The sequence below is a fragment of the Heterocephalus glaber genome, unplaced genomic scaffold (genome assembly GCF_053883595.1).
Source record: "Heterocephalus glaber isolate CG9 unplaced genomic scaffold, H.glaber_assembly_v1.0 deba00000676, whole genome shotgun sequence".
In the NCBI taxonomy this organism is placed as follows: domain Eukaryota; kingdom Metazoa; phylum Chordata; class Mammalia; order Rodentia; family Bathyergidae; genus Heterocephalus; species Heterocephalus glaber.
This window is the reverse complement of record NW_028258156.1, coordinates 23,330,277-23,358,172: the sequence shown is the minus strand read 5'-3', so window position 1 is coordinate 23,358,172 and position 27,896 is coordinate 23,330,277. Positions and strand designations below refer to the sequence as shown.

The following is a 27,896-nucleotide window of genomic DNA, read 5'->3' as shown; positions in this document are numbered from 1 at the left end:
AGTGCTTCTGCCCACGGGGTGACCCTGTCACCGAGGAAGAGTGCCCACTTCCCTTTTCTTAGGCACAACTTGGCTCAGTGCTCAAGAACAGAAAAACTCCCCTGTCTGGCATCGGCACTTTAGGGTCCCGAGACGGGGACAGGCGGCAAGGACGGACACTCACCATGGTTTATCCCGCGATCCCTTAGCGGGAAAGACTGTGTGCTGCTTGCTGCTGGAGGTAAGGAGATTGTCTTTGGGCGTTTTGAATGGCTTTGAGGTGCTGCTGGCAGAGCTATGGCCGCTCCCACAGGCTTTCGGCTTCACCTGTGCTAGCAATGTCCTGGGGTGGGAGGCTGGAGACGCTGGCGAGGGAGAAGGTCTGCACATGGAACCGTGTCTTCTCTCTGCAGGGAGAAGCACAGAACTCAGCAGGGCTTGAGGCAAGCGGATCTCTCACCCTCCCTCCGCTGCGGATGTTCTGGATCAGTGTACTGGACTGCAAAACCACTTCCATGGGAGGGACACCAGGGGCACCAGTGTCACCCGACACAGTGGGACAACTGGAAAGTTGCCCAGGGCAGCGGGCAGGGCCAGAGTCTAGGAATGAATGGGAAATTCTCATCCCTGACCTCCCCAGGGGTACGAAAGTCAGAGGGACCACAGGGCTCAATAGGAGATCTTTGAGAGCCAGGAAGTGGCCCAGCGTCGGTCCCTGCCTGGGACTGGGGACGGGCTGCCGACACCCCAGCTACAGCCGCTCTAGGATGCCAAGCAGGAGGATGCTAACTCATGAGGCATGGATGTGGGGCATGGGCTTGGGGTGTGCACAGCTTCCTGAAGTTCTGCAGAAAGTGCCAGAGCTCTAGGCAGAGCCGGCCCACCTGTTCACACTCCGCCAGGCCCTGAAGTCCCGACTCCACAGGCAGCACGAGGATGCTGACGAGGGTGGTGGCTGCAGGAAACAAGGTTCAGTGCACACCCACTATGGTGGCTCTTTTCTTCCTCTTTTTGTGGTACTGGGGATTGAATCCAGGGCCTATGCACTGAGCTCCAGCTCCAGCATCTTTTTTCCTCAACTTTTTTTTTTTTCTGAGACAGGGTTTGGCTAAGTTGCCAAGTTGTCCAGACTAGGCTTGAAATTTCAATCCTCCTGCCTCAGCCTCCCAGAGTGCTGCAGTTACAGGCATGCACCACCATGCCTGGTTTATGGTGGTTCTTAATTGTTTTAGGGCAACAGATTTGAAAAATGCACATTTAGACATACACCAAAGCTCTGTACCATTTAAAGGCAAACTCCGAAATGACAGTCTCCTGAAATCCTACATTCTCTCTGGCTGTCTTGTGCTCCATATATAATTAGTGCTCACTTAATGTATGTTGAACAAATAAATGGAATTACAATAAATGTCCTGATGGGATGGACGAGTGGTCACAGAGCTGGAATCTGGATCAAAGGTGATGATGACAAACATGAGCAGCAAAGAGAGCAGATCTCATTCTCCCTCCAGCCCAGAGCGGCCTGGCTCCCCCTGCCCCGGACCTTCCTGGTGCTATTCCGAAGCCGGCCTGAAGAAGGAAGGCGGGCTACAGCTGCCTACGAGGGCAGGGAGTAGTCCAGGGTTCCTGTGTGCTCCCACATACCCACAGCTACCAGGCTGCCTCCAAGCAGACTGCTCCTAGTTTTCTGATGGAATTGGAGTCAGCGGGCTGGGGAGGAGGGGGCTTTTCAGGTTCCTCTGGTTGCTGGGTATTTTTGCTCCATCAGTGTTCATACGCTGCCCATGCAGAATAGGGGGTAATTTTTCTTCATTGGCTCACTGTAGATTTTGCATACATCTCGGTTCCCGGAGGCCAGCCCATCACAGGCTTTGAAAGCCCAGATCTGGCTCGCTGGCCTCCATTCAGATGCTGCAGAGAAAACGCTGCGCTGGGAGCCAGGAGACCCAGGCTCCAGCTCCAGCCACCCCAGAGGGCAGGCTGATGGCCTGCGGTTTGCCCCTTTAGCTTTCTTGGTTTCTGCGTCTTTATCTGTAGAGGAAGTGGGTCTCCTGGAGGCTTCTAAAGCCTCTTTCCACTCCATTACCATAAATACAAGGAATGCTTATACCTGCTCCTTCCCTTCTCATCCCTCATGACTCCTGGATGTTATAGCAATAATTACAGCTGACTAGTTGAAATATTGTACCCAGGCAGGCTCTTCCTTGGAGGAATCCAGCCTTTGTAAAATTGCACTGGCCTTTATAATCCCTGTGAGACAGCCAGGAAGCAGCCAGGCATCTCCACACTCCTCTTAGGTGAGTGTCCAAAGGGGACCCAGACAGGCTGGGTGATCCAAGGTCATTGCTAAGGTCAGGGCCAATGACTACTTGGGAAATGGGCACAGTGGCCTTTCAGGAAAGGAGGAAATGTAGTATGAGCAAGATTTGAAGCCAGGGAATTAGGAAATGAAGAATTTAGCATCACCGAAGGCTAGAACTGGGTCTTAAAAGTCAACTAGTCTGTGGGGTGGCGCACACCTGTAGTCCCAGCATAGGCTGAGGCAGGAGAATCACCTCAAGCTGGAGGACAGCCATGGCTACATAGTGTGTTCAAGGCAGTCTGTACTACCAAGTGAGACCCTGTCTCAAAAAACCAAAACCAAAACCCAACAAATCAAAAAAACAAAAAACTGGGCTTGGGGATGTAGTTCACTGACACTGCACCTGCCTGGCAAGTGCAAGGTCCTGAGTTTAATTCCCGGTACCAAAAACAACAACAACAACAACAACAACAAAACACAAAAATAAACAGAACAAAAACAAAAACAACTAGTCTGGCAGTCTGATCTACTTTCTGATAGATGGGTTTATCAGTTACCAGCCACAGGGCAAAGCTCGTTGGTTAACACAGCTGGGACTAGAATCAAGTGCCCTCACCTTAAATCTGCAGTTCTTTCTTCCTTCATAAATTTCTTGTTTAGCAATTTCTTTCTTTGGCAGAGGTTTCCACTTCTACGATAAGACTGATTTTTATGACTGACTACTGTTTCAAATTTTTCTGTAGTCTTCATTCTCCCAAAGGATAGGGGTGGGGGCTACAGAAAGATCACTCAGTAGCCTGAATAACAAGGACAAACTTCAGTTTGCTAAACTGAGGGTGAAATATCACAAGAAAGGTGCTGTTAATGACAAAATGAGTGGATTTGACCAGTGATTCTAAAACCACCTTCCAGAGAATCCTCGTTCGTGGTCAGGGCTGACATGTTCCCTGTGAAACTCAGAGAAAAAATTAAATCACTGGAAAACCTTTCTTCTTGGTTTTATGTTTTACCACCATAAATCCTTGTTAAATGACTTGCTGAAACCCAAAGATAACCTTTTGCCCTTAATGTGAATTTTGTTTGTTTAATGTATGCTTTTGTATTGCAACAGATAGGCAGACGCAGTATTTCCTGTGAATCTGTTCCTTGTTCTGACTGAATTTATCTATGTTAAGGTGTCCCACCAAGAGGCCGTCATTTCTGTCCCTTAAGCTGTGGGAACAAGCTTGCCCCCTGCTGGTGCAGGTTGGTTTGTTTTAATACTGGGAATTGAACTCTGGGCCTTTGCACTGAGCTACATCTCCACCCCCTCCCCCCTTTTAATTTTGATACAGGGTTTTGCTAAGTTGCTAAGTTGCCCAGGATGGGCTTGATCAACACCCCAGAGTGCTGGGGTTACAGGTGTGTCCCACCATACCTGGCTCTATTAGTATTTAAAGTGGTGGAACCTATAGGTTCAGAGCAGTCAAGGCTTCACTCAGGTGGTAGCTCAACTTTTGCAAATGGTCCAGCCAGGACAGAGCAAGTAGACTTTACAGGAAGACCACTGCATGGTTTGCATCTAGAGGTCCCCCAAAGCCTCATGTGCTCATAGGTGGGATTTTTCAGAGGCGGCTAGATTTAGGGTGTGTGACGCTGGGATTAAGGGTCTGTGATAACTAAATGGATTTAGCATAGTTCTGGGTGTGGATAATGGAAGCCCCTCCTTGGGTGTAGATGGCACCAATCAATAGACTTATATAGCCTGGCTGGAATATAAAGGGAGAGAGGGAATGTAGGCTTGCTGCTGCCACTTGCTGCTTCATTGGCTCCTGCCTGCTCTGCCATGAACTGTTTCGTCTCTGCTATGCCCCTCTGTCATGCCACCTGAATATGGACTGAAACCTCTACAAACTGTGAGCTAAAATAAACCTTTCCTCCCTTAACTTGTCAGTGTTGAGTATTTTGTCTCAGCAACAAGAATGTAACTAAGAGACAACCTGGTTCCCACTCAGTCTGTGAATCTCCAGTCTGAACACTGACCCGTAGATGACTAATATAGTTCTATGTTTTGGTAGAAGTGGGCAGGCCAGAAATGGGAGCAAGCAGGGTCTTTATTTCTTTTTCTTTTTTTGGTACTGGGGATCAAACTCAGGACCTTGTGCTTCCAAGGCAGGCGTGATGCCGCTGAGCTAAGTCCCTGGCCCCTCTTTATTTCTTATAAAAAGGTATTGCTGTGCAGGTGGAATTTCTCTGGGTAAAGCTTTCCCGATTTATATGACAGTCATTCTGACACACCCACTTCGGGAATAATAATTTCCTGCTATATTTTGGTCAAGGGCCTGCCTTAGGCAGATCTCTAAATTATTCTAATTCCACATGCTTTGCTCAAAAGAGTTTTTAGAACATTATATTCCTCACTCTCTGTTAAAATATTTTTATGGACTTAAGCAATTTTAGAGAAAAAGAACATTTCCCTCTACATTTTCCTCAATCTTTGTTAATATACACAGTCATATTAACAAAAAGGTAATCAACTGATATTTGGGTTGTTTCTGGTCAACTAACATTATTCTATATATATGTATAATTCCACATCCTTGCTATTTTAAATAGGTAATGTCCCAGCACTAACATGATGTAGATTATTTAGTTATTCTTTTATTGGATGGCATTAAAAAATAATTTAATTATAATGCGATTTAAGATTGTTGTCTTGAGGTAAAGTATGCTTCCCAAACTGAAAGCCTGCAACAGCGTACAGCTTTTTTTACACATTTCTTTTCAGACCATGTGACAGAAGACCAACCCAAGGTATCGTGCTAGTGTTGGCTATAAAGCACCACTCACGTACTGAACAAGAACAAAACACCAATGTCAGAACACACATGCACATATAAGCATCCAATAAACACATCAATAACAACCTTGGCTAATGGGCTTGGAGCAGCAACCTCTGGCACCACCCTTCTGTCTTTTGCTCAATAGTAATAATAGCTGGATAACATGTTTCTACGTGGCAAGCACTCCACTACACACTTGATTTACTTTATAGCATTTCATTTTTACAGCTCCTTAAAAGAGGCTCTATTGGATTTCCATTCTACTGATGAGAAACATGAGGCTCAGAGATACAACCGTCTGCCCAAGGTCACAGAGCTGGGAACATCAGGTCTAGGGGTTCATCAAAGCTGTGTGTGAACTCGGAGCTCTGTCACCATGACACCTTGGAAGCTGCTGCTGTGGACAGGCAGCACCTGGGGGAGCAGGGGGGACTGTCTCTCTTTACTGCCTGTGAGCATTTCAGAGGGTCTGATGCCCCTGGAGAGAGGGAAAAAATGCCTTTTAGGGGCTTTGGCAGCTTTTAGAGGCCAGCCAGCAGCCCATGTCACATCCTGAGACCTCAGTTCCAGAGCCTGTGGTGCTAGTACTGAAGAAATGAAAACCCGAACCCCTTTACTCTTTTGCATTGCCACCGCAGGAAGCCCAGGCCAAGGCCTCAGCAGCTGCAGGTTCAGGACCACCTGCTTCGCTGTGTGCTTCATCATCCAGGTGCTTCTCCAGGGGGCAGCTGGAGGCCAGCTGAGTGGGGCTGGCAGACCCCGACACTCAGCATCCTACAAATCTGTCAGCAGTGGGAGCCCTGGTGTCTCCACACCCTTTCCCCTTTCTCCCTGCAGATAAATCCCCCAGGCTCTCCAGGAATTCCACCTCAGTAAAAATTCAGAACTCTCCCTGGCCCTGCACAGATCTCAAAGACCTTTTCATTTCTACCTCAGCACAGACGCCTCATGAACAGTCAAGTCGGCCGCAGACATCCAATGAGGCTACCTGGACCATTTTGAGAAAAAACCTGTTGGGAATTTTGCAACGTGGCTTTCAAGGGGCCAATCCTCTTCTCATAGACTCTGAGCACCACAGTCACCTGTGGTCTCCCAGGGTTGCAAGTCAACTTGGGTGGAGGCCAGCACCTGGCTCACTCATCCGACAGTGCCACCTTTCTGTCTGCCGCCATCCCGAGGGCAGGTCCTCAGCCAGTCCTTAGCCAGCTGCATTTCCTCAGAGGGCTCTACCTGCTATAGTGGCTGCAGCCAGGACTCTGTTCACAAAGGACAACCCCTCCAAAAGTAGACTGGAATTGGAAGGAGAGGGTCCCAAGTATCAGGAGTCACACGGGCTGTACCTCACAACTGCTTTGCAAGGCAGGACTCCCTTCATTGGCAGCTGTGGAAACAGAGGTGGTTGAGAAACTTGTCCCAAGTCAAAAGGGTGCTCCCTGAAGGGGTTGGGGCAGGAATCTGGGCCTGTTGTCTCACTTGCCACCATGGTAGCCAGGCACCCTGTAGAGTGCTATGGTGGTTGGGGGTGGGAGGTAAGGACACAGGAAGTCAAGGGATTGAGGCAGGAAGTGGCTGGGGGTGGGGGGTGGGGAGACAGATCTAAGCCCGGCACTTCCTGGGCTTGGGATACTTGGGAGTTTTTAGATGTCAGACCCTGGGCAGTTGGGAAGTATTCCTCAAAGAATGAAGGCCTGTCACCAACTGACCTACACGTGGTCTTTTTTTGCTTTCTCACCCCCTACTCATGGCTAGGCCACATGAGCCCTGTGGAGCACTAAGTTCTGTGACAAACACCAGTGTGGGCAAGTGGCCTACACTGCTCATGCCAGCCCAACTCCCCCAGCCCCAGGGCTGCAGGCTGGTTCTTTGGTCACCCGGTCACTTCATGCCCATTCAGCTGGGAAGGACAGCAGTGTTTCTCGAGAGCCCATTCTGGGTCAGGCACCATGGAGCTGCTTTCCACTCACTGGTGCATGTGATCTACCCAACAACTGCACAAAGTGGTCTGATACTGTTAGTCTCTTTGCTACAGGTGGAGAAATCAAAGCTTAGTGAGATGATGAAACAAGACCAACGTTACACAGCCCTCAGCAGCTGTGAGGAAGACCCAGGCATGACAGCCCCAAAGCCAGTGCATCTTCTACCATGCCACCTGGCCTAGAATGCTCCCCGTGGGTCTGAGTCTGAAAAAAGCTTTTCCCACTTTCAGAGCTGCCCCTGGATAATCTGTGGCATCTGATAATGCAAGATCCTCTTTATGGTCCCCCTACCTTGCAGCGTTCCTCCTCCCACCTGTTCTTTTCTTTGTCATTTATAGTATGGTGCAAACCTGTAGGCCCAGCCACAGTGGGGTAGGACCTGGGGAGTCCCAGGGATTTTCTAGGGCCTGAAATATTTCCATCATCCCCCAGGGACGCCTTCACCAGACACCTAACCTAACCTCAATAGAAGAGAAACCCACAAGGAGCAAGGACACGCACACACTGCCAAGGGTACTTTTAAGGGATTACATCTTTCTGGAGAGCACCCTGGTGATAATAACAGGAACTAAAAAGCACTTATAGCCTTTGATCCGGTAATCTGGTAATGTTAATTCAAAAAATAGACCTCAAGGAAATATCCCCGAAGAAAAAAAAAGATGAAAGATAGTCTCAGCAGCACTGTTTATAGTTCTGTAGTATGTAAAAAATACTACAAATAACCTGAATGATCTATAATAAGACAATTGAAAATGACACATAGGAAGGCTATCTCAATCTAAAGAAATGGGTAAGCAAAACAGCAAACCCAAATCCATAAAAAGATGGAAAACATCACAAATAGGATGTAAACACTAATCGCTCCTGGACAGAAACATTTATCATGAATACTGGGATGAAGAAAAAAAGGAAGGAAGGATATAGGATGAACTGCTTAATGGGTTCCATTTTTGTAAGTCCATACAGGGAAAAAGATAAAAACCCACAAACAAAGCTCTGACATCTCCTTACACAAAAAGGGCAAAAGAGAGAAAACAGATGCAAATATAAAGTAGCAAGTAACATGAGTTAAAGTCAAGCTTCGTTAGTCCATTCATTTTTGTTGGTTTTTTCGGAGTATTTCCTTGGTCCCTCCACATTCTGAGCCCTGGAGTGTGAGCACTGGTTATCACAGTGGCGATAAGACAGACTCTGCTATTGCTGGACTTTCGTCATCAGAGGGCTCCCAGGGTGGGGACAGCACTCTCCAGGTCCCAGGCTGGCCATCATGCCTGTCAGAGGTTGGGGTACAGTCTTGCACCTCAGAAGGCAGCCACTGCCTGAAGGACCGGGGGAGCAGACAGCTTTCAGGCCTGCCGGTCTCCACTGGCAGCCAGAGTCCCCACCCTTTAGGTACCACGAGGCCCTTCATCACCCCAGCACCTCCCTGTGTGGGAATCTGCCGGCTGGGAGTGGGGTGGGGGCTGACAAGGAGCCCCACTTGCGTGCTACTAATCCCCTCCAAGAAAGTCACCCCTCACAAGCACCAAACACCCCCTGCATGAGTCACACGGGTGTACACGGCAGTCACTGTGAAAACTGGGGGCCCCCAGCTTTTGGATAAGCTGCTGGAGTCTGTTGAAATGTCATAGTGGGTACCACCCCACCCCAGGGGCACGGAAGGGGAAGGTGCAGCGGGACACTGGGCGAAACAGGGGGCACAGGCCAGGGTAGCTCTGGGGAGATGATCCGTGAACCGGCACCCCCAAGGTCTAAGTGAGCACTGGGACAGCTGGGTTCAGTCCTCCCAGGCCTGTCTTGAGACACCTGTAGCAGCCTTCACCCAGGGCCCTTGGTGCCATCTCTGTCTCAGGCATGCAGTTCCCACCTCATGGAGGTAGGCAGCAGAGGAGGGGCCAGGGCTGCATGTACACGCTAGGGACCCCCATGGAGCAGGGGGTCCTTCACTCTTGCCATGGCAAGACCAGTGCTCCCAAACCTGTTTTGTTTTTCTTAAAGTCTTGAGGTGGTTTTTATGCTTCACTTCCTTTGGAAGTCACTGGAAATATGGATCAAACTCTACCGTCCCTGGAATCAGAAAGATCTGGGCTCAAATCCCAGCCCTGTCACTCATTAGCTCTATGACTTGGGCAAGAAGCTTAAACCTGAGGGCTGTGTGCTTACCTGCAAAACCGGGACAACCACACCCACATCACAGATCACAACTGGGCAGTTCCCTAGGGTGCACTGAGTCTCCTGTTAGCATTGAATGGCGTCCTGTTGGTCATGGGCTTTGGTGTCCTGCACCCGGACACACCCGAGGATAAGTGTCCTGCTCACCCTCTTACCTCTGGCATTCAGCACAAGGTCTTGCCCCAGTGAAGCCTCACTATATTCACTGTTAAATAAATGAGCTTTGGGCAGACTGCTGACACATGGAGGTGGCTACCACCGTGCCACTCACAGCAGGCACCTAACACAAGTTGCCTAGTACATGAAAAAAAATTCACATGTAGTAGCTTTCCTAAGCAGGCAGTTGGCAGCATCTCCCTGCCCCTGAGCTAAAATTTTTCCATTTAGAAGAATCCTCTGGGAACATATTGTTTGAGGAGCACAGGCTGGGGGTGGGGGAGGCCACTGCTGCTTTATTTCTCTCTGAGCCAACATCCAATTTGGACAGCACAGGGCCCTAGGCTCCTACAATCAAAGGTACAAAGTCTCTGCTCCCTGCTCGGGTCTCGGTGTCACTCAGAGCCACTCACCCCACAGGCTGTGGTGGTTCTGCAGCAGCCACTAACGGAACCATTTCTGTTCTCCTTGGAGTGGCAGTTGGCAGTGGCAAACAGGAAGTTGTCTTGAAGTAGGGTGTGGCCGTGCCCTGTCAACATATGCGTACAGAGACCTATGTTTTGTTTTGTTTTTTTTCTTTTTCTCTCCCCTCCCTTCTCTCTTCCTTCTTCAGGAGAAAAAGGTCTCAGTTACATTGGTGAAAACAAAACTTTTTACATGATTTAACATCAACTATTAACAATACCAACAAAAAACTAAGACAGAAAGGGGCCTAAGACTAACAAAGACATGGCTTTTTACTGTCAGGCACTCACTTGCAGCATTTAGGGAGGAACTCCGTGTGTGTGCATGTGTGTGTACGTGTGCGTGTGTGTGTCTGAATTTTCCCCTTTATTTCTCTATGGGCACACAGGAAACAATATTGTAGTTATAAACCAGGCCAGATATGGCTCAAGTCATCCCAGGGAGCCAGCTGGGGCCCCCATATTATTCAGGATGCCTGGAGGGCACCCTGCACCAAGGACTATCATGAGTAGGAAAGAAGAAAAAATACAGATTGCTAGTTTCAAGACATTGGTATCATTTGAAGAGTAAAGGCCTGAAACATTTCTTAACACAAGTTGCATAAAAAACAACAAAGAGAGGCAGTCTGAAGAGTACATAAAGGCATAACGTGTCATCCGGGCTGCATATCAACGCAGAGAAGGGGGGATGACGGCTGCTAGGGGTCAGGATAGCCGGCTTGCTGGTGCTCAGAAAGGTGTGCTGTAAAATTTTCCACTCCGCTCCTTCCCAGACCCAAGGCTTGTGCCTCCAGAAGGGCCGTCCAAAATAGACCAGTCCCCAACCCAACCTCCTACTCCTGACCTCTTTCCGAGGCAGCTGCTGTCCCCAATGCCCACCTCAGCCCTGTCTTTGCTCCAGCTCCTGCCCACAGCACAAGAGCGCTGCCTGTGCTCTCAGGCTCATCCTGCTGCAGGCGCCATGGACTGCCGCATGCCTGGCCTGCCAGGCTCGCTCTGCCATGCCCTGTGCCCGGCCCCACACCATCCTGGGTGGCACCTGTGCCCTGCGCTCACACTTACACATCTCAGGAGCCAGCCTTGCTGTCTGGATAGGAGGCTGAGCCAGGGACACGCTGAGCAACGCCACTCAAGACATTTCCTGGCTTCTGGCTGTGGCCCTGGCCAGTGAGAATGCACCACTTCCCCTTTAAGAGAGCACGCCCAGACCAGACTAGGGAAGGGCAGAGAGAAGAGCGCGGAAAGCCCAGCTCTCGCCCTGAACTTGGCACATGGACTTGGGTTTTCCTGAACTGAACACCAGAGGTGCAGCCAGAGACAGGGAGCACTGTGTGTGCAGGGTTGGGGCCTTTCTGCCACCCCTAGATCGTGGCCACCCTTGGGCTCTGGGAGCTGCTGTCACTTTGACCCGAGACCTGTAAGGACCCACTTGGGTGGCCTTTCTGCCCCTGCCCATCCTAGGGCCCTCCACCCTCTCCTGAAGGGCAGTATCCACTCCAACACCCAGCACTGTGCTCTGCAGAGAACAGAGAGGTTGCTGGAAAAACCAGAAATACTTTGGGACCTTTTCACTATGCACCCAAGCAGGGGCTTTTCATTCATTCTGGACCCTTACGATGTTTATTTCCTGATCTTGGCAAAGGGCAGCAGACTTTAGGGGAAAGGGCCCACTCCTACACAGACTATGGTCCACAGAGGGCGCATGTGATATGATTTCACCTGTATGAAGTATGTGGAGTAGATAAACCCAGGGACAGAAAGTGGGCTGGCTGGGAACAAAAAGAAGGTGAGGAGCAGTCACTGAATGATTCATTTTCTGCTACATAAATTTCACCTTAATTTTAAAAAAGCCAGTAGGACAGTGGGTTTGGGGCATCTGCATCTTCTAGGAGGACCTCTCTTGTGCTTCAGCCAACACTGCTCTGCGCAACCTGGCTATTACCCGATGAGCTTTAAATCAACCGCTGCTCGTGGCATATGCCCTTCAGCTAGGGAAATTAGAAGCAAGCCTCTAAGAGATGATGGCTTCCCCAGACCCAGGAGTATGACTCCTGGGGAATTTCAGACTGTGGGGAGCTGGGACCATTTCAGAGGATGCCCCACAAGCGAGAGAGAGGCCCAACCCTTTGGAAGGCAGGCCCCGTGGCATCCACTGTGTCAGCAGCCTGACAGTATGACCAAAGCCAGCGCCGTGGGTCTGCCGTGGGAGAGTTATTCACAGATGACATAACTTTGGCCCTCTGGGTTCTTGGCTTCCTTTTCTACTTTTGTAGAGAGAACTTCTTCCCAGAAGTAAGGCGAATCAATCAGTTTCGGGCTGTGAGGGAGGTGTGCTGGTTAGCGTCTTGGAATGGAGTCAAGATGGACAATGGGGTGTGAGCTGACCAGCCACTCACCCAGCCCTCCTTCCCAGGCATTTGCAGCTTCAGCTGAGGACAGTCTGCTCCTGAGGGTTATGCTGTGAGCCCTGTCATCCAGACCTAGGCCATCGGGCCAAGGGCTCCTGGGCACGTTCCCCACTCTAGGGACTGTCAAGTAGAGGCCTGCTGGGTGTTGCAACACTCAGAAGAAATGCAGATGAAAGGGCAGGCTCTGTGGCCTGGCGGGGTGAGTCCTTCCAGAGAAAACAGGGACCGCTTTCCTGAGATCTTTGCAGAATGTTCCAGGAGGACCTGGAGGACACAGATGGCATATGGCCCCTGGGCTGGCTGTCCCACAGCATGCTGGCCCCTCCAGAGCTCTGCCCTGCCCCTGTCAGTCCTGTTCTCTGTCCTCACCTCAGGTGCTGTGGGAGGAGGTGGGCCAAGTTCTCAGCAAACCAAAGCCTTAAGAAATAAGATGCAATGTTTACACCATGCTAGCTTCTGAGGAGCAGCAAGTTTAGAAGCCTAACCCTAAATACACACACAGGTGGGACAGCCCAATTCAAACATGCGCGGACGGCTCAGACATTTCTCCAAGGCAGATTTACGAACGGGCAACAAGAGCACAGGAAAAAGACACTCTGCCTCATCAGTCATTAGGGAAATGCAAATCAAAACCACAAGGAGGTACCATGCACTTGAGGATAACTATTAACGACAACAAGAAAGGGAAAAGATCAAGAGCTGATGAAGATGTGGAGGAAGCGGAACCTTGTGTGCTATTCTCAGGAATGTAAAATGATGCAGTTGCCATGGAAAACACTACAGTAGTTCCTCAAAAAATTAAAAAGAAAATTACTATATGATCCAGCAAGTCCACTCCTGGGCATATACGCAAAAGAAAGCAGGGTCTTAAAGAGAAACTTAAACTTGTTCACCCAAGTTCATAGCAACATTATTCACAATAGCCCCATGATGGAAGCAACCCAAATGTCCATCAGTGGATGAGTGGATAAACACAATGTGGTTTGTATGTGTGTGCTACAGCTTTACAAATGAAGGAAATTCTGACACATGCTTCAACATGGATGAACCCTGAGGACATTATGCAAAGTGAAACAAGTTGGTCACAAAAAGACAAATACTGCGTGGTATCTCTCATTTTCAATACCTAGAGTAGTCAAATTGATAGGCAGAAAGTAAAGCAGTGGTTGCCAGGGCCCAAGGAAGGCAGACTGGGAAGTCACTTTTAATGGCTAAAGTGTTTTGGTTTTATAGGGATGTTCTTAATGCTACTGAACTGTACATTCAAAATGCTTAAGATGCTAAATTTTATGTCAAGTGTATTTTATCACAATTAAAGAATTTAAAAAAATTAAAACATGTCAAACAGAATTATCCTATGACCCAGTAATTCCTTTTTTTTTTTTTTGTACTGGGGATCGAGCTCAGGACCCTACACTTGTGAGGCAGGCACAAGTGCCACTGAGCTAAATCTCTAGCCCCTATGGCCCAGTAATTCTACTCCTGGTATATATCCTGAAGAACTGAAAACAGGTACTCAAACACAGCCTTGCGTTCAGAAGTTCACAGCAGAACTACTCACAAGAGTCAAAAGGTGCAAATACCCAACTCTACATCATGGATAAAAACCAAACCAAACCAACTGTGGTCTACACATATGATGAAATATTATTCAACCACAAAAAATAAAGCATGATAGAGGCTACAACACAGATGAATCTCAAAAACTTTGTGTTAAATGAAAGAAGCCAAACACAAAAGGACATTATTCATATTGCATAATCCCCTCTATATGGAAGGAAAGTCCACAGAGACAGAACGCAGATTGGTTGGTGATCACGGGGGCTGGGGGGGCGGGGATAACTGCTTAGTGGGCATGAGGTCTTTCTCTGCAGTGAGGAAACATTTTGGAACAAGATAAAAGTGGTTGTGCAGCATTGCCAATGTATATGACACCTGTGAATTGTTCAGGTTGAAATGTTTAATTTTGTGGTATGTGAATTTCACCTCAATAATAATACTAACAATAATGAAAAGCCTTCAGAAAGAAAGGGCCAGGACAATCTATAGCCAGAACAATCAATTTTAAAATAACTGAGTTACCTCCAAAACCTGGTTTGGGACCATGTAAAGAGGTCATTTGGTGGTGGTGGGGACTCTGGGAATTGAGCCCAGAGCTGTTGAACTCAGCTACAACTCAGGGCCTTTTTAAATTTCAAGACGGGGTCTTGCTAAGCTGCTAAATTGTCCAGGCTGGGCTTGAACTTGGCATCCTCCAGCTTCAGCCTCCCAGGGTGTTGGGATTACACCGCACCCAGCAAGGAAGTAATTTTTAACTTAAGATAATCAAGGTAGCCATCAGGCGACAGCAAACAGGTACTCTTAAGACAGCAGCTCCCAAATACTGCCCATCTGGGTCCAGGAAGATGTGTTGATAAGTCCTAATACGATACGAACACACACACAGGCTGCATCCAGTCTGTGTCCTCCCCGTCTCCTTCCGTTGCGCGTTGATGATGATGCAGAGGGCTGTCGGATGTTTAGGGGAGTGCGTGTCTGTAATGTCTTCCCTTGAGAAAGTCAGTCTGAGTCCAACCAGCAGAAACACCACATGAAGCCCAGGCAGGTTCCACTCGCTACTTACAGATGGGCAACTGAGGCACGACTGTCTTCTCCAGCCCTCCCATCCCTGATACAGGTGCCATCCGAGGGATATCACCGCGGGGCTCACAGACCCTGCAGGGATCAGTGACCCCTGCAGTTGTCTTCTGGGGCTGCCTGGGTCTCACTGCCACCCTTGGCCTGTAGGCTCCTCTGCGGACTGCGCTGGCTGGGGTGGACAGCCCTGCCCCTTTGCGATGCCCACACACTGATCCTGCTCCTGCTCTACGGGGTCACCGTGAACTGGTCCACTCCCTCCATGGGATACTTGCCCAGATGTGTGTTCCCAGAAAGCTCTTTCTCTGCGCTGAACAACCCCAGCCACCCTTCTAAGCCAATCCTCACAAATCATCATTTTCCTTCCTCTCTTGGCCTCGGTTCTCTTCCCAGACCGGAGCTCAGAAGGAGGACATTGCATGCGGGGTCTGCCCAGCTCTACAAACAGCAGGACACAGTCTTGATGTCTTACTTCTCACAGCTGCCTCACCTCTAAGTCTTATTTCACTCTTTCTGCTGCCACGCTGCACAGATCCACAGGTATTCTTTCAAAATGTCATCTTGTTGGGATCTTTCTGGACTCTGATCCATTGATTTATCTGTCCTCCCTCCCAAGCGGAAAATCAATAAACCCACCATCAATGCTGCTCTTCTTCCCAATCCTCATTTACAATCTGGAAGCGGATGGGCCCAGGGCAACCTGCTCCTCATCCTGTGCCCTGCTTGTTACCAGTACTCCTGAGGTGTGGCTGCAGCAAACCTCCTGCCTTCCGGGTATATGTGCCGCTGGCCTACTTTTCTCTATCTTCCTGGTGAGGATCCCCTGGGTGTCTCTGACAAAGGAGCTAATGAGAGGCCCCTTCTTCCTGGGGTCCCGAGACTAGGTGTCAAATGCAGAGCAAGGCATTACACCTAGAGAGCAATCAAATGCTGTCCTTATTGCTAACAAGAAATACAATGCTGAAAATAAAAATGGGTTTCCGATTCCCTAACTATCCTCCTTGTCTACAGCCCAGTGCAGACATGAGGCTGATGGAATCCAGAGGAGCCCTGGTGTCCGAGTGCTGGAGCTCAAATCCTAGCTCTCTCTGTGGTAGTCCCATTCCTCAGGTTAGCAGAACCCTCATGCTCCCCAGCGAGATCAAGGCAAAAGCAGTTTGAGTCAGGCTATGTAAACAAAAGGACTGTATTATGATTATTACTAAGTAACTCCTACCTTAGTGATAGCAACCATCACTTAGTGATACCACTTCCATCAGCAGGAAGCCACCTGCTCAGCGCACTGCAGCTGCCCTGTCGTGACGAACGGATTCCTGATTGCTTCTCCTGGCAGCAAGCATCCCTCTCTCGCCTCAGACCTGCACCAAGGCTGGCTTAGAACGAAGGGGCAGTGGGTCCCCCATGCTGGCAAAGGGGCCCTTGGCCTGCGGGAACACAGTCTCTCTACCACCCCCTTGTTGAGACCAGAACTTGGGCAATCAGGAGCAGGGACTCACAGGTGACGCAGGATGGGGAGGTTGCTTTCAGCTCCCCGGTGGCTTGAACCCTAGAATCCTGATGGTGATTTCTAAGAACAATGGGCTTTGGGCTCTGACATTCTCAGGGCAGAGCCCCAGAAACCTGTCCCTTTCTCAGCTGAGGATGTCCTCAGAGAAGAAAAGATCTGGAACCTTATGCAAAGGGCTGTCGGAGGCTACCTGGTGGCCCCTCCCACCATCTCTGGGCCAAGATGTCCCATATAAGGGCATCCCCCATGCCCCAGGAAAGCAGCAGAAGAAACTGGCCTAAGTAAGATCCCCTCTCTTAGTTCAGCTAAGTCTGGCATCTCAACTTCCATGAGAGTGAACACCAAGGGCAGATTAACACACACATGAGCGTGTGTGCATGCACACACACACACATGCGCGCGCACACACACACACACACACTGGTGGTAAGGAACTGACAGGCCTATGCCAATGGGTCTATTAACACGCCAGGGAGTCTGCCCAGAAAGGTGGTGGGAGGAGGTGGCAGGGAACCATTCCTGCTAGTTTCTGGAGCTCACTGGTCCACGAGCCTCCCTCAGCCTCCCTTGTAACAGTCTTCTTCAAGCCAGGTGGGCGGCAGAGTCACCTAGGAATCATCATAGGACACACGAAAGGTAACTCAGACATCCACAGCCACTGTCAAGTGTTTCCTATGACTTTTTTTTTTTTTTTTTTTTTGGTACCAGGGATTGAACTTGGATCCTTGCGCTTGCACAGCAGGTGGAGAAACCACTGAGCTAAATCCCTGGCCCATCCTATGACTTTCAAACAGATTCCAACCTTTCTCACTGTGCTTCCTTTGACCAGAGCGCCTGTGCAGAGATGGCGCCCGGGACCACAGACACTGGGACATGAGAACCACAACCCACGAACTGGTGTCTATGTCAGGGTGGTTATGGCAGGGTTCTGGTGCTGCCGCTGCCCAGTGGAGGGAGCTGAGGTAGGGCTGGGCATAGTGGACTGGTGCTATGGGAGATGGGATAGGTCCCCCAAGCCATACGCCCGAGTATGCAACCACAGTGAGAGGCAGTCTTTGAAGAAGTGAGCAAGTTAAAATGATGCTATAGGATATGATATGCCTGGCGACCCTGTAAGAGGAAGAGCCACCAAGGACAAGGCATAGGGAAGATGACCTGAGAGGAAGTAGCAAGGGTGTGGCCATTCGCAAACCAAGGAGAGGCCTCAGGGATAAATGAACCCCACTGGCCCCTTAATCTCGAACTTCCAGTTTCTAGACTATTTAAGCCCCCGGTCTGTTTTGTTTTGCTATGACAGCCCTAGCAAACTAATGCAGCTGGTTTACTTGGAAATCATATGTCTCCCCCATATTAGGGAGAAAAAGTCTAGTTTGGAGGGCAGAGGACACTGAACCTCTCTCACAGGATCGCAACTACGAGGCGCTGTCCTCTTTGGCCATGGTGGGGGCTGATTCTGCCTACCCTGGAGTCCTGGAGTCCTGAGGCTGAGGGGCTGCATGGCCCTACAGAAGGTTAAGTAGCTGCCCCGAAACAGTGAGTAAGTCCGGGCCTCAGCCTGGGAGTCACCAACTCCTCTTACCAGCCTACTTTCTTGTTTAGCCTTTTCCCCTCCTAAGCTCTGATCAACCTCTATGACGTTGCTGTAGTTCCAGGAAATTAAAAAAAAAAAAAGACCTTGGGAATTCGTGGACTAATGGCCAGGCGAGGTGACCGCAGCATGATCTCAAGGTTTCATGGACCGACCCAACCATCTGGCCCAGCTCCAGGTCCTACCTCCATGCCTGGCTCCTCCCACAGATCCCAGGACCCTGCCAGTCAGCTGTGGGCTTCCCATGGAGTGTGGGGTGGGCAGAACCACTCCCTGGGGACTCAAAAGTGCTCACTGCTGAGAGGGGGCCAGATGGGGATCAATTGCAATCAACAGCAGATGTGTCACTGGGCTGTCTCCTGGCAGGAGGATCAAAGTGAGGAGGGAGGGTATTGACAGGCTGGTGTCTGCAGGGGCTGGGTGGGGTGGCAGAGGCAGAACTCTTGGAGACAGAGCTAAGACACACTGTCATTTTCTCAAGGATGGCAGGGTGGGAGGGTCTGGCCAATTTAAGTGCAAAAACCCAAGGAGAATGTTGACTGCCACCTCTCCCAAGCCAGCCCAGCATGAAGGCCTGCAGGTCCCCTTTCTTCTCTCGCACACTGCCGGTGGGGTTACTACACAGGGAGGGGGAGGCCCTATAACCATGGCAAGCTGGCATGCACACACACTGAATGCACCCCTAAACCTGAGGCTGGCCAGACAGACTGCACGAAGGAAGGAGAAGGGACAGGGTCCCCACCCATGGGGACAGTGAATCTAATCCAAACCAAGAGTTTCTATGACTTCCCACTGCAGCCAATTTTCCCAGTGTAGATGGGCAACAGGAGGCCAAGGTCTGAGGGTCAACATCAGCCTCAGTTCCAGCTCTGGGACCAAAGAGCTGAATCTGTCCTCCACCCGCTCTGGGGGCTGTTGTGAGAAAGCTCAGTGGGCACACCACCCATCAGAGACCCAGAGCAAACCAGCCTCATCATTATTCTCTGCAAGGTTGGAGGAGAAGAAATTACATTTTTATGTGGATGAGAAAACATGGAAGAGAAAGAGAAATTTGCTCTTGGCAGGACTCGGCACTGCGTCGATTCGGCTAATGGTCACATTTACTACCTTGGAAATTTCTGGTTCAACTGTCCGTTCTCATTCCCGTGATTCAGGGGGAGGGGGGCGGTTTGGACCCATCTGTGTGGCACCCAAGGATCTGGATCAAAGCAGACTGCCACCTCCGAAGGCCTTCCTTGCGGCCTAAATGATGTTTATCACTTTCTCCCTCCTTTTCCATTTGTTTGGTTTAAAATATTTAACCTGAGGCACAATGAAGTGTCTCATTTACAGCCGTCTCCTGGACCATTAGACTGGGACTCCACAGTCATTATGCTGATGAACGTGCTACTTACCCATGCAAATTCTGGGAGCAGCCGCCTCCGAGTCGGGAGGTGCTCAAGGTATGCTATCAAGGGCTGATTTGATTACACAGCCATTCAGTGGGCAAAGTGGAGCAATTTTTAGCCAACTGTTCTAGTAAATATTATGGGAAACCCTTTTATAGAGTGCTAATTCTGGCTCAGCATTTTGATATGTGCCCAGTTTTAGTTCTCATTCAACATGCACTACAGAGTCCCCCGAAGACACCACTGCCAGGCCAGGATGTCACATGCATCATGCATTGGCTGGCAGGCCATCCTGTAGCTGACAATCATTTGAAAAATATCATCAACATCACAAGATCACAGTCATTTAGGTGGGGACAGACTTTAAAACTCACTAACTGCCCTGGGGTCATCTTTCCTCTGCCCCCACTGCTATGACTCGAGTCCTACTGACTGGGACCTGGGCAGACTGCAGGTTGCCAAATGACCTCTGCAAGCACCTTGTGGACACTGGAAACAATACTCAATCGCTGCATCCACCCTCACCCCACGTCCCAGAGGAAATGGCATCATCACTTTCATTTTACTCAGTTTGTGACTGACCAAGGGAAAACAACACCATGTCCTACGCCAATGATTAGGGTCTTTGAGGTCGGTGGCTGGAGATTGAGCCCCGGAACGTTATCCAGTGGCCTCTCAGAGAAATTAATTTTTAAGGGCAAAAATAACCCGGTGCTGCCCACATGCATTCGCTGCTGTCTCTGTAAGAGCAGAAACGCATTTCACTTTCCACAGTTGGAACAGAAACTCTCATGCATCTTCGTTTCTCCAAAAAGTCTATAAATAACCCAGGATCAGCAAAATTATGCAAAACATCCTGCTAGAAGAAGAAATGTAAACTAAAACCACTTACAGAGAGACTCAGGCTGCCAACTTAATCTGATGCTACGACGACTGCAAACATGTTGTACTTTTGGAACCTGAAGCGATGCACATTAGCACGGATGCCATCACAAAAAAGAAAAAAAAGAAAAAGAATCGCAGTAACAAAAGCCCAACCCCAAAACAGAGCAACATGATTCCGTATTCCGCACGGTGCAGGACCCGACGGCTGACCAGCTGCAGTCCATACGAGCTACCCTGGCTTGTCCACACCAACTGTTTTGACTACAGGCACTTGTTAAACACAGAGTTTCAGGTCCTACCAGTTGGACACCAGAAGTTCACAGAACTCACCCAGTGCCAAGAACAACAAGCCCAGAAAGCAAAACGGCTGCCTCGCCTGGTGCGCAGTGTTTTGTTAACTGTTTATGCAAGCCCCAGAGCAACTGGGTAAGGATTGGGAATAAAAAAAAGCTCTTAAGTAACAAAAGCGAAAGATTACCACCTTGAAGGAAGTGTAGATGTTGGCGGATAAAGGACAGGCGTCAAGTGACTTATAGTGGGGTGGGTGGACGGTTTTGGGCGAGAACCAGAGCGGGGGAGGGGTGGTGTCACATGACACCCTGTGGTTATTAGCAGAAGGAACTGGGTGCTTCCTCCAAGCATCTTTTACTTGGAGACTGACTTAAAAAGATTCTGCAAATGCTAAGGCCTGGGTTCACATCTGGGGGTGACGGCAGGAGCATCGTGATCCAGAAGTGGCTCAGTCCCATCGGAGGAAAAAGGATGAGCTGAATGAATTTCTCCAGACGCTAGAAAGGGATGCCTAAATTCCCTGCTGTGTGCAGGTGAGGCCACTGACACCCACAAGAAGCCAAAGGGCACTGCCCTGGGGGTAGGGGACGGTGACCCTGGGATGGCTTCCCATTCCCTTTTGAATGAGGGCGGCTGGAAACACCTTTTCTACACGGACTGTGGCAATGAACAGACAAAAAGGAACCCTCAAATCGCGTGGCAGGGTTTTCAGTTTCTTCTCTAGAAGGCATCAAACAATATTGAATTTTAGGGCCAAGACAATTAAATATTAAATTTTAGAGTTACCCAAAGATTTGAGAAAACTGGGTTCCTAAAGCACTGGGTGTGTAGGTAAGAGTGGGCTATTTTAAACTGCAGTGTGGACTTAAACCTAACACCCTCCCACATCTCTTTCCTTTAACTATCTTACCTCTTATCTACCTATGCACCTACCTATCTACCTATTGGGCTCCTCCCCTACTCCAGCAGGTTAGGAGTAGAGGTTGTTTGTAAAGGCTACAGTAAACCAGGTGTGGTGGCGCAGATATGAGGCAGGAGGACTGCAAGTTGAGGCCAGCCTGGGCAACTTAGTGATTCAGTGAGACCCTGTCTCAAAAATTTTTATTTTAGGGCCAGGGATTTAGCTCAGTGGTTCCACCACTGGCCTCGAGAGCGCAAGTCCTGAGTTCGATCCCCAGTACCCAAAAAAAAATTTTTTTTTTAAAAAATGGGCTGGCGATGTAGCTCAGTGCAAACCTCCAGGTTCAATCTCCAGTGCCACCACCACCCAAACAAAACAAAACGAAAAAGGCTACTGTAACCATGGGCCAGACTCATGTTTATTCATGTTTATTATGGGAAGTAAATGCGTCCCTCCGGTTCTGGGGTCACCCGTGCCATGAGTGGAACCCTGTGGTGGCTGCCCCTTCCTCCCAGAGGGACTCAGGTTTCAACTATATATAGAAATGGTTCACTGGAATCTGAAGTAGAGCTACCTGGAGTGCAGTGGCTGACAGACGCGATAAGAAGGCACCTGAGAGCATCCCGGAAAAGGACAGGGCCTGGGAGGAAAGAGGGGTGGTGGGAGAGGAGGGCAGAAGAAGGGACTCAGGCAGGGAGGATGAAGGTCCGGGCCCAGAAGTGAGGTTTTCAACCAACCCTGGGCCTCAGGCTTGACAAGTGAGCCCTTCAAATGGCCCCAAACCTGGGATTACAGGCTGTCATTGGTTCCTGTCTCCTCCTCACACGTCCTAGCACTGGATCCTCAGGAACATCCTCCGAGGAGGACGTGAAGGGCCACTACAGTCACCCCACCTTACAAAGGAGGAAAACACAGGCGCAGAGGAATCTAGGACTTCACCAGGGCCACACACCCAGAAACACGTTCTGACGTCCAGTCCTTTTCCTTTCCTTTCCTGATGCTGAGGATCGAACCCAGGGCTTTGCACATGCTAAGCACACGCTCCACCACTGAGCTACATCCCCAGCCCTCAAAACCACTTTAAAAGTGTTATGGGTTATTATTTCCATCTTCACAGACACCCAGACAGAGATTCAGAGAGGTCACGAGCTTTAGCCTGAGCTATACAGCAAACGGTAAATAGCCCCTGCCTAGCCCTCTTTGTTTGTCTTCATCATGTTTCCAGAAAACACAATAATAGAACTAAAAAGATCAATAAAGTTGAGTATAAAGCACAAAGTCTCCCTTGATTCTCTCTCTCCAGGGCTTTCCTGGAGTGGTTCGCAGGCTGCTGGTACCTCACAGGGTTCCTGTGCCTGCCGGCCGAGCTGAACATCCACGTTCCATAGCTACTTCTGCAACGAACACAACCCTCTCTATTCAATTTGAACCCTGCTTTTCTTTGACTTGATCAGTCACCCCCATGCCAATCCCTGGCTCCTCCCCAGGCCTGGTCTAAGAGGACAGCCAAGTTGCAGCAGACCTGCGGAGCTATACATTAGGGTGCCTGTGTGTCCGAGGTACGCTGTCCCACAGGCAGAGGGGATGTGGCTTAGCATACAAGTGGGGGATCTCTTCCCCAACATCTGTTTCAAAGTTAGGCCTCTGCTGATTTCTTCTGCCACTTAAAATAGGGGAGCACCTGAAGGCTCCCACTCCAAGCCAAGAGGATACATGCTCTGCTTTAGCAGGGGCGACAGTACTATTATTTGATGTACTCAAGGAGGGTCCTGACAGGGTTTGGCCACTGAGGGGATGCAGATGGCCAGGTTTGTGGGGATAAATAAACTACCAGAAACTGAAGACTCAGTAAGTCAGGGTTACAGGATGAGGCCCACTCCTATGGGGAGGGACACCCTGGATACCATCATTACTGTACACACAACCAATCAGAAACTTGCTATTTTCAGTCCATCATTTGAATCTAGTGCTGTTTGCAAGACCAATCAGGACCAATCTTTTCAACCCTTCATCTGCACGTGGGAACAGCCAATCAAAAGACGCTATTCCTGACCTGTTATTCCCATCATATGGCAGGAAGCCATATGAGTTTTTTGATAGTATTGTAGATAGATAAATTAGTTAGATACCTTGTAGGCAGTTAGGCAGGAGCAGCCCAGGAGAAGCCAACCAGTGGACAATCAAGACACATTCACTGAAGGCCAACATTGTAAAAAGAGAAACTACCACACCCGAATAGGATGAACAGCCCTGACTGATATTCTAAATAGGTATCAATCACCTCGGTGGGGGACCAAGATCTAAACCCACCCTTTCCAAGAAAGATCCCTGACCCACCCTTACTGAAAATCCTCTTAAACTTGCTAAGTGACTTGGTTCCCCACTTAATCAATATTACCTAAGCAACTATGCTAGTTATTATTGGTTGCTCATAGTTTTGTCCCACCTTGAACCCGCCTCACCTCCTGGCTTTGTCCCATAACACACCTTTGAGAAGCAGGGTGAGCAGGCAACCCACTTTCCTGTCCCCCTTCTGTCTCTCTTGGATGGAAGCTGTGTCTCTCAATAAATTTTTCCTACTCTTAATCTCCGCTGTTCCTAGAATTCATTCTTCAATTTTAAAGAACATGAACTCGAGTTTTGGATGTTTGCAGGTTTGGCGTTGCATCTATTTCCCCAGTACCAACAGGACAGTCTACACACAGTGAGGTGATCTATCCCAATGGCTTATTTACATGGAAGAGAGATAAGCTGGGAATTTTGGATACAAAAAGACCCCTTTCCCTTATCCTAGGGGCTGCAGTGAACCTTTTCATGGCCTCCTCTCACTCTCCAGAGCCACTTCTTTTCTGCCTTCAATAAATGCACACTTTCCCTGCCTTTTCTATGTGTCAGGTCCAATTCTTTGTTCAGGACACCAAGGACCTGGAAAGAAGCATAACAGGACTCTCCATCTGGTAACATTAGGGCCAGGGCCAGGGATGCAGAATGTAATGCAGGAGGGGAGCTGGTTAGGAGGTAGTGATTAGAAAGTTCTAGAATGTTTTGTCATCCCTATGAACCTGCCTATCCCTAGAGACACAACCCTCAAAAGCACAGAGCCAAAGGCCAGGGAAGCTAGGTGTCAGATGGATTTCACCCTGAGTGTCGCTAAGGTGGCTTAGATCATGAAGACTAATCACATCTCACTGCACCTGTTGGCTGGAGAAGCTCTGTGGCTGGATGGGGTGTGTATGTGGGGCCTCCCACTCACCCTGAAGGGGGTTATTTGAGGTTGTTTTGGTAACCACATGACATTCGCATCCACACCGCTGGGAAGAACATGAGGGCTGGATACCTCAGAGGTCCTGACAGGAAAATCTGTTTGCTTACAAGATACAAAATGGGTAGAATATTTCCAGGTAACTTATGACTCTTCTGAGCATAGAGACCAGTTTTGAAAAACCAAAAAATAGGACACGCCATTTGACAGGCACCTGTGTATTTAGGGAAGACAGGGTAAGCTATTTAAAATGAAAACCGAAAATCTGCACGGCCTGGCTAACACACTTGTAATACCACGTTAGTAAAAGTAGGCTAACACAGAGTGGCAGAAACGTGCTGTGATTGGTACTGGTGTGCTTAACAGAGGCAGTGTCACCACAAGACAGAAAAGCACAGCTTTTCGGCTGCAGACAGAGGTGGTTTGGGGACCGCCGGCAAGTGCGGTACATCAGGCCCTAGGGACGAGGGCACTGATGTGGACGAGTCTCGGGCCCATTCCCGGGGATTGGGCATTTATACTGAGGGAGGAGGACTGTGTCAGTGCACACAGAGGGAGGAGGCTGCTCAGGACCAGGGCAGGCTTCTAAACAAGGTCTGGATGTGCAGAAAGCTGGTCAGAAACGGGGCGGGAAAGACAGGAAAGCAAGATGTGCTCGCTGGCAGCCGGGCTGTGTGCACTCAGCCTAAGCCTGGGCACCTAGGCTCTGTCCCCGGGACTCCCAGGGCTAAGCCACTCTGCCTTATCATTCCTGCCATGAGCTTTTAGTTTAATCCTCTGCGATGCGGATCCACAAGACACTGTAACCAACATCACGGGATTAGTAGTGCACAGATGGGGCCACATACCCCAGATACTGTAGCAGAGCACCACTTTCAACCAGCCTCAGCCAGCACTGCACTTCAGCTCGGAAATCCCTTTATAGAGGGGTCAGTAAATACAGGGTGATGCAATCTAGGCCGCCAGAGCGACTCCCGACTCCCGGAGGGAGAGTCAGTTCCGGATCTCACCTTGCCTTGCAGGCCAGTGCTGGCCAGAGCCAAGAAGCCTTGTTGTGCGCTTTCAACACATCTTGAATGAATGGTCTCTCTTAATCTGAATCACAAAGATATATGTGCACCTTACTAGGTGTACCTGGAAAGTGGATAGTTTTTTTATTAAATATGCAGCAACTTCAGAGTTTAGCTGTTTGTGGTTCAAGTTAGGGAGAAGGGAGGGAGGCTTTCCACTTAAACTCATAATGCCAAAACTTTAAAAGAGCTGAAGTTGCTGGGTGTAGTGGCCCATACTTGCAATCCCAGTATTCTGGGAAGTTGAGGCAGGGGGATGGTAAGTTCAAGCCTAGCCTGGACAATTTAGAGATTTCCTGAGAACCTGGTATTAAAAAAAAAAAAAAAAAATATCGGGCTGAGGATACAGCTTGGTGAGAAGGTTCAATCCCCAGAACCTCAAAAAAAACCCTTGAAGCCACTTTGTAACAGGAACCCTTGCAAAAGATCTTCGTTTCACTGTACTTTGTTTTGAGGGTTCCACATTCATGGGTTCAACCATCAGTGGAAGGAAAATATTTGGAAAGAAAATTATCTGTCTCGAACATGTACAGACTTTTTTGTTATTTCCTAACCGATGTAGTAAAACAACTACAACTACTCACATTTACACAGTGCTTATGAAGCGTAGCATTAGGAATTATAATTAATCTACTACTGATGATTCAAAGAATGTGGGCTGGTTATGCAAATATGATTGACACTTGTTGTTGTTTTTGCCTTGCTGGGGGTCAAACCCAGGGCCTTGCAGTTGCTAGAAAAGTGCTCTATCACAAGCCTCAGCCTTAGTCTCCAACCATGCCATTTTGTGTCAGGGACTTGGGCACCAGTGGGTTCTGGAATCCTGGTGTGGGTTTGAGATGCTGTCCTAGACCCGATCCCCCAAGGATACTGAAGGGTAACTGTACTTCAAACATTACTGGATTTCTTTTTTGTTTTGGTGATAACTCAAGGTGGTTGTTAAAAGCATTCAGTGCTGTAAAACTGTGATAACTTCAGAGCCTACAAGTGTAGTTTTTGAACTTTTTGATAATCCACTTTAAGAAATAAAAGAGTGGTGGTGCATACCTGTAATCCCAACACTCAGAAGGCTGAGGTAAAAGGATTACAAGTTTTTTAGTTTTTTTTTTGGTACCAGGGATTGAACTCAGGATCTTGTGCTTGCGAGGCAGGCAAGTTTACAAGTCTGAGGTCAGCCTGGACCACTACATTAAAAAAACACTGAACCTAGTTAAGGAGACAAAAGTTCCAAAGGACAGCACTTATCTTTATTACCTAGAAAGCACTTTGACATTCCTCCCTGCCTCCCACCCCTTCCCCTTCTCTCCCCATCTCTTTTCTTTTCTTTCACTGTTTAAGGTCTTGGTCAGGACTCACCAAATTGGTTGCCTTACTCTTGTGGAGGGGAGGTGTCTGCGGTTCCCAAAGACAAAGGATTCAGAGCTGGTTGCTCCTGCACACTTCCCACCTCAGCTTCTCCACCTTCCACCCTTCCCTTTAATTTTCCTGCAGTCTGTGTCACTCCTTTCTGAGGTCAGAGCCTGCCTGTACAGCCTTCTCCTCAGAGTTCTAATGTTCCCACGTGGAACCAGGCCACCGAGCCTGCTAGTGTGACGTGTGACCAAGTGCAGCCAGTTTCTCAAGGTGCCTGAAGCAGCCCTTGGGCTCTTGGCTGCATTCCCAAGGAGCTGTACTCAAGGTGGAGATCCGGACACTGAGGTGTTTTGAATGCGCCATCTGAGAACACCTGACTACATGAGTTTCTCTTTTTTGAAAGGATGATTGGGCCCTGGGTGGTTGGGCTATAACATGACAAGGCTCCTGGCAGCCACGTTGCTTCATGATGACCATATCAGGGCTCCTGAGCGTGAGAAGCTATTCTTGAAGCCATCTGGCCTGAAAAGGTGCAGATCTTGGCTCTGTACCTGGGCTGCCCTGTGCCCTGTTATTTATAGCTCCTCCTCGTCTACATTTCACCTGTCACAAATCCTTCCATCGAAATGCAAAAAGACAAACTAATTAACATATGGGATTTCTGGTAGCATTTTCAAAAGTGTGTGTGTGGCACATAATTCATACTGATTATTTTAGATTACAGCAAAAGGGCAG

At 49.1% G+C, this 27,896-nt stretch overlaps 1 protein-coding gene across 14 annotated transcripts in view; it reads right to left on the bottom strand.

The window, feature by feature from the left end:
* Window positions 1–27,896, bottom strand: part of Atxn7l1 (ataxin 7 like 1) — a 225,892-nt gene that overhangs the window by 49,801 nt on the left and 148,195 nt on the right. For 11 of the 14 annotated variants that reach the window (XR_002392992.2, XM_021253928.2, XM_004839682.3 and 8 more), the window contains one exon: window positions 164–386. Coding sequence is in view for 13 of the 14 variants with exons in the window: in XM_021253928.2 (XP_021109587.2) it covers window positions 164–386 (223 nt within the window). In the remaining variant the exon portion in view is untranslated. The other 3 variants (XM_013070328.3, XM_013070329.3, XM_004839686.4) reach the window with 3 other exon arrangements.